At 35.6% G+C, this 7,366-nt stretch overlaps 1 protein-coding gene across 1 annotated transcript; it reads left to right on the forward strand.

The window, feature by feature from the left end:
- The first annotated feature begins 3,170 nt into the window (after positions 1-3,170).
- LOC110609772 (serine/threonine-protein kinase-like protein At1g28390) lies at positions 3,171-5,251 on the forward strand. Its single transcript, XM_021749566.2, has one exon. The coding sequence runs from the start codon at positions 3,437-3,439 to the stop codon at positions 4,916-4,918; it is 1,482 nt and encodes a 493-aa protein (XP_021605258.1). The 5' UTR covers positions 3,171-3,436; the 3' UTR covers positions 4,919-5,251.
- The last annotated feature ends 2,115 nt before the right edge of the window (positions 5,252-7,366 follow it).

The raw sequence follows: 7,366 nt of genomic DNA on the forward strand, positions 1-7,366 counted from the left end.
TCAAACTTAGCTGTTAAAATGATGATGCCATTGCCAAGCATTCATTCACATCCCTTTTCTTTTAATTAATAATTTCTATTAAAGATTGAAACGGACATTCTTATAATTATAACAGACAGAACACAAATATTGAACTGTTTTCTTTTTTTAATAATTCAATGGTGATGTGTATGAGACAATACGCTTGTCGTTTTGATTCTTATTTTATATGATTTAAATTCTTACTTCTCTTGATTTAATGTGAATAATTTACTTATATAAATAATCCATGTAATAATGATGAGAATCTTACGAGTTCATAAAGAGGGGAAATTAAAATACTTTTTTTTTTCTTCTTTGTTATATAGTTGAAAGTTTGAACTTTGATTAACAAGTTGAGAATCTTAATTAAAAAATATATATATATATGAGGAAAGTAAGAAAATATATATAATTAAAACCTAATAACCTAAATTAAAAAGTGGCCACACCCACAAATGCTGAATATATTAATAAATATAAATAATTAAAAGTGTGGAATGGAAACAAGAACATGGCAGATAGAAGCTTTGTCTGTGGACTAGGTGAGTTGTTTACTCTTTTGGTGGGTTATTGTTACAGATTTTTATTTTTATTTAATTATTTTGATGAATAGTGGTGTATTTGGAGAAAGAAAAGCAAGGCCAGGCCAGTGTTATGGGTTTGGGAAGAAGTTGTGTTCATATTAAAAATCCATTTGGCCCAAAATCAGCTAATGGGTGCAGAGTCATTCCTATAATCAAACCCAAATTCTGCCAAAAGGAAAGATGAGATTGCCCTTTTATTTGTGCAGCACTATAATTAGAATTATTTTACAGTCTCTCCAATCTTCTCCTGCCCATTCATCATGGGAAAAACATTCTTCAAACCCCCAGAAAATTAATAAAGACAGAACATAGAGTGAAGAAATGCATGACATGATGGTCCAATCATCCAATTACTTTTGACAATTTGCAAACCTATGGTAAACACATGAATTAATTATGTCAACAGAAATTAGGTTACATGAAAATTCAAAGTATATGATGGGCCCAACAAATTCACCTGCCATTATAATGAAAATTAATCAAAACAATATTAAATGTGCTCAACAGCTTTTCTTAGGAGCATTTGCTGTAAACCACACACATACAAGTCTTTTACTTTGAGGAGTGGAGACAACACAAGTCCAAATTACTGTTGGTGGTGGTGGGGACAATAGATTTAAAGCAAGTCAAAGCTGAAATGGGTCCATCACCTCCTCCTCCCAACTCCCAAAATAGCCCTTGGTTTCTAATTTTCAGAATTTGTAAATTCCATGTCGACGATTTGGACTGCCGTATAAGCCAATCACAGTTTACCTTCTTGCTCCTCCGTATTTTTCTTGCTGTAGGCTGTAGCACAACGGATCCAAAAATACCGTATGTTACTTCCACCGATCTAAATCAACCAACCCGAACGTCTGTTTCACAAATCAGACCGTAATTGCTTAGTAAAAAGCTCATTACGGGCATCTTCCTATTCAACCAAAATTGAAATCCGTCGGTTTAAATCACTAGTTTTGAATCAAAACCAAAATGTTTATTAATAGGGTATGTAAGATTATCAATATAGTACAACAAATTCAATTAGGTGGGCATGTAACTGAGTCAAATAAAGTAAGATAAATATATAGGCCCTCATGGGCATAACCGACCATTTTTTAATAGAATTAGGAGTTCATGAAATAATTATTTAAATTTAGGTAATTTAATCAGAAATAATTATTTAAATTTAGGTAATTTAATCATTGTTCATATATATATATATATAAGTCAAAGAAATTTAATAACATTGACAATTTAATGACAATTATACTAAATTAAATCAAAACTTACATTATCAAAAATTAGATATAGTTTAGAGAAATATTTATTCAGATTAAATCTACATAAATTCACATTAGAAAATTACAATGGAATATATATAAAATTCTATATATTTATAATATAAATTTATATCGTCTAATTTAAATTAAATGAAAAAAGATTTATATCGTCTAATTTAAATTAAATGAAAACTATATAATCTAAATTTAATTTAATGCTAAATCAAATTAATATTTAATTTAATGCTAAATCAAATTAAATGATGGGATAAATAAATTGAGCACAATTAAACATTTAACTCTAATCAAGTAGTTCAATCATTCGATAATAAAGGAGCGAGCAATATCACATCTTACCTTATTATTCAAACCATTTAATTTCTATTTTAATATTACTAAATTCTATTAATATAGACAGTCTATCTAATCGTCTAATTCTTTGATAGTTTTTCGTCACTTAGATACGCCATAGTGGTATTGACTTAAATTAAGAAATTATGAGATCACCAAGTAAAATCACAAAATAGAATCCAACATGGAATGGATATGAGGCCACATCCCCATAGCTTCACCAATGTATGCCAAAGTTGATTTAGAGCAAGAAATAATGGGTTCATGAACACCATCACTCACTCCTCTCCTCTTGGGCACCTTTTTTCACTAACCACAATCTTTACTATCACTAGAAACACAAAGAATTGAGGCCAGGATTTGTAGCCCTCACTCTCTGTGATTCTTCTCTTTCGGCAATAATAGATGTTAGAATTGGTAAACAAAAAGGGGTCTCAAGAGATTGGTGAAAATAACATGATGAGAGAGTGATGGGAAACGAGAGAGAGAAATGAGAGCTAAACAATAATGAGAAAAGGAAAGTGATTTTGATCATTTTTTTTTTTCAAGAAAAAATTCGGAAACATGCAATATATATCCAAGTAATATTATTTAAATAAAAACATAAATTGAAATTAATGGAGGATCATGAAACAAACATCAGTTCAGATATAAATCAGCAATAGATAAAATTAAGTCAATTTAATCCAAAAAGTAGTGGACACCGTGATTAACGGGCCAATTGTTTTTCATTTAGCTGCTAACCAAAAATCTTATCTAGAAGATTAGGTTGGCATCAATCTATAATTGCAAAAGTTAATGTTCTATTAACTCGCCAATCATGCACAGTAAACAATCATTATCTAAGATCACTAGTAGAAAACTACAAATTAAATAATATATTAATCAAGCATATAATTAATTTTAATATTTCTAATAATTTGATGCACTCAGTCATCCAAATAGGCCTACATATATACGAACAACGCCACGCCCTTCACGCATTCAAAATTTTGAAGCTTTGATTGTTTTCACATCCATCTCTCTTTCTCCCCCCAAAGCTGTAAATCTGTACAAGCCTTTAACTTTCCCACTCACAACACCACAACACTTCATCTTCTAGTAATGGCTTTTGCCGCTCTTGCTTCCCACCTCCGCTTCTCGTTCAATCCTTTTCTTTCTCTTTCCCTATCTCTGCGTCCCAAACAACTCTCCTGAATAATTTCTTTCTAATTACTAATTATGGGTTTCCTTTCTTGCAATGCAGAGTCTGCAATAGCAACCTGTGATCCCTACAACTGGGATCGCAGGAATAAAACCAAACTCATTAAGATAAGGGACTTCACTTACCCGGAACTAGTAAAAGCCACCAATGGGTTCTCCGCGGAGAGTTTTCTTGGGAAAGGCAGCCACGGCACTGTTTATAAAGCTTGCCTCGACGACGGCAGGCTTATAGCTGCCGTCAAGAAAACCTATCCTAACCTATCAATAGCTATCCACAGCAACTGCACCACTTGCACAACTCCTGCAGAGAACGAGATTGAGATACTCTCCAGAGTACATCACCAGCGGCTAGTTAACCTCATAGGCTCCGGTGAAGACTCTAAAGGCCGTAAATTACTAGTTGTAGAGTACATGCCAAATGGTTCTTTATACAGTCTTTTACACTGTAGCTCCAGACCGCCCAGTTGGACCAGACGTGTCCAGTTTGCTTTGCAAATAGCCAAGGCGGTTCAAGCTTTGCACTTAGCTAACCCGCCGGTGATTCACAGAGATATAAAATCGTCAAATGTGTTGATCGACGAGAGCTGGAACGCGAGGCTCGGAGATTTCGGACTAGCATTGAGAGGACACGTTGAGGACGTACGCATCAAGTGCACGCCACCAGCGGGGACTTTAGGATACCTCGACCCTGGCTATCTCGCACCTGGCGATTTAAGCACCAAGAGCGACGTGTTTAGCTTCGGAATCTTGCTGTTGGAAGTGATCAGTGGGAGAAATGCAATTGATGTCAACTACAGCCCTCCATCTATCGTCGACTGGGCGGTTCCGTTGATAAAGCGCAGGGATTTCTCCGCTATTTGCGATGATAGAATCGGGTCGCCGGTCGACCCGGGAGTGATGGACAATCTTGCAATATTGGCGGCAAGATGCGTGAGATCGACAGCGGAGAAGCGTCCCGGGATGGCAGAGATAGTTGAGGGATTGAAAATTGCGAGCAAGAGAGTTAACGCGCCGCACATATGGAATCGTTTGAGGAGGAGCGTGGGACTAGTGGAAGAATCGCGGACATTGAAGACGGTGATTGATTCAAATGAAGAGGTAATTAACGCTGACAAGACGATTAGAGGAGGGAGCAGAAGAAACAGGAAAGTGTCGAGTGTTTCAAGTGTAGGCTCTGAAAATGAACCGATTCAGTGGGTGAGGGAGCGGGTGATTAGATCAAAATCAACAGGTTCATTCGGAGAGATTAAAATGGGTAGGTTCGATTCAAGGAAAAAAGCAGTGAAAATGCCAGTAGTGAAGCTGAGCAAGTCAAGGTCCATGGGAATACTGCATAGTCCACAGCTTCTACGCTACAAAAACAATATAGGAATTGGCCTTGAAATGAAGAGAGTGATAGATTCCAGAGAAGTTGAGTCCTCAATGTCAAAGCTATTGATTGGGTTGGACGAGAAGTCGGAGAGGGAGATGCAAGAAAAGCCATTGGTCTCCATTATCTAAAAAGGTGTAGAATTTGTTGCGAGTTGATGAATCTGGAGTACACGATCCACATGGGTTTTGTTTATTGGGATTCATCAACCTGCAATATAAACTGATCAACTCTACAGGATTGATCAGTTCAGACATTTTTTACTTTTTTTTTCTTTTGCATTAAACTTGTTTTGAAGTTTGTAATCTGAGAATGTCGTCAGACATTTTCTACAAGTTTTCAGAAGTTGAATAAGTGATTAGGATTTAGAAGCTAGTTAAGATTGTTGTGGATTGTACTAGCCAATGATATACTGCATACAGTTGCTGAATATAACAATCAGCTCGAGAGATATTTTCTCACTATCTTCAAATTTCTGGAAGATTATTTCTAATATTCATGCCTAATATTACTTTGTTTTTTTTTCTTTTGCCAGTGATAAAAGTCTCATTAAGCGACTCATTCTCGCAAGGCTCTACATGCCTAAAGACCCAACAGAAGCAATCTCACCCTTACAAAAACTATCTTCACAAAAACAAAATGTCTTGAGTCAGAGAGAGAAGAGCATATCGAAACGGCTAATGATCGAGAGAAGAGGAGATAGGGCTAATCCGCTACTCACTCACGCCTTACGGGTGATCGAGGGAAGAGGAGATGGGGCTAATCGGCTACTCACTCACGCTTTACGGGTGACTCATTTCGGCTTTTTCTCAGCGAGATGACACATTTTTCAGTACTATCATAGATAACTCCATTCAGCAAATTTATGCAAAATCCAACCTAGAAAGACTAAGAACCGGTACTCATCAGCCACACCATATGTAGCGGCAAATATCGATATGCAACTACCAAAACCGAAAGAGAACAAAGAGAAAGCAAGTAAATACAAAGAAAAATTAGAGATAACTCTTAAGGAAAGACTTCGGTTTTGAAGCTTTGACTGTCAATCAAAAAGCAAACAACACAAATAAAAACGGCTATTCACAAATTCTCTCTATGTTGATAGAGAGAGGAAAGTTTCTTTTCAACCACTATTAACCCAAAATGGAGGAGTATTTAATTTACTTTTATATTATTTGCCTCATTCAACTAAGGAGAGCAGAAAATGCATTCTTTTCATACCAGTCGAGTATATTAAATGAACCTTAATATATGCAAATAACATTTACATTAATCTTAACAAGTGCTTGGAGATGTTAAAATTTACACAAATGAGAAAATGGGTTATATATACCCACATTTCCTTCGAGAGTTGGCCATAATAGGAATGAAGTTAATAGAGGATAAGTGATGAATGTGAACCGTTATCTAAACTCCACATAAGACAAGGTGGGATTGGAAGCAATCTCTAGTCGTAGCCAAGTTCCAAAAACAATTAATACTTTGAGATGTTTGCTCATCGTTTGAAAATGATTCTTCTAAATTTTCAAAACATGCACAGTGTTGATATTGTATGGCAGTGGCTAACCCCCCAGCCCCAATCTTAAAGCATTTAATACTGAAGTCCTTCAGATCCAACCCCTCCCCCCATTTTATTTCTTCAGTATGTGTATGTATGGTGGATAATTCAGTGCAATGTTGGTCCACACCATTAAACTATACCTCTTCATTTCTTGCCTTCAAAATCACCCATCTTTATTTTAGCTGTATTTATTTCACTTTTATAAAAACATAAAAATGTTCAGAATTGTTGAGTTTCTCCTTTATTTTTTTAATGTGGGAATTACACTGACCACTTAAATTCTCATGGATGAAGTCATTATCCAAAGAAAAACGTACATCAATATAAATAAGGGATCTGTGCTTTTTAAAAAAATAATAATAATAATAAATTTCATTGTTTTTGGATAGGATTATGGTCTTTGAAGCTTCCTGGGCCAAGAATCATTTCTCAGGCAGCTTGGGCTTTGCACTAAAAGGGAAATGGAGGTGTATCTGTGCCAGGGGGCTAGAGCCTCCTGGTAGTGTTCTTAAGCAGACCATTGGTGCCAAGGCCTATAACATGGATGGGCTTATAGAAATATCCTCCCATGCATTTCGTACTCCTTACATGGCGTCTTAGCCTTCTTTTATTGGAGTCTGATACTATGAAATGTTTCTCCAATAAGATTATTAATTTAAGACTTTTGTGCTTGTCATTTGCAAAAATTCTTAGGTCAAGTATAGATCCAAAGAGTTATTCCCCTACTTTGCAAGTCACTATGTCATGTTATGCTCATCTTACCAATTACTTATATATACGTTCAAACCAAGACATGTTATAGTAATTTTTACTTGGATAATATGGTTCAATTTCATGATTGCGAATTACAGAATCCTGGGTTACGTACGTCCAAGTGGTAAGAGAATACCCGTTTATATATATTGTACGTACGGGATAGGATTTGCTGTCTGAACAGATAAATATTAAGACTGAAACCTTAATCTGAACCATGTGGTCTGACACACTAATCTCACCAAATAAGCTTTTATATTGTCAT

This window comes from Manihot esculenta, chromosome 2, assembly GCF_001659605.2.
Source record: "Manihot esculenta cultivar AM560-2 chromosome 2, M.esculenta_v8, whole genome shotgun sequence".
In the NCBI taxonomy this organism is placed as follows: domain Eukaryota; kingdom Viridiplantae; phylum Streptophyta; class Magnoliopsida; order Malpighiales; family Euphorbiaceae; genus Manihot; species Manihot esculenta.

Excerpts from the sequence above, each read along its gene's own strand:
- LOC110609772 (XM_021749566.2), top strand. The coding sequence starts at position 3,437 with ATGGGTTTCCTTTCTTGCAATGCAGAGTCTGCAATAGCAACCTGTGAT.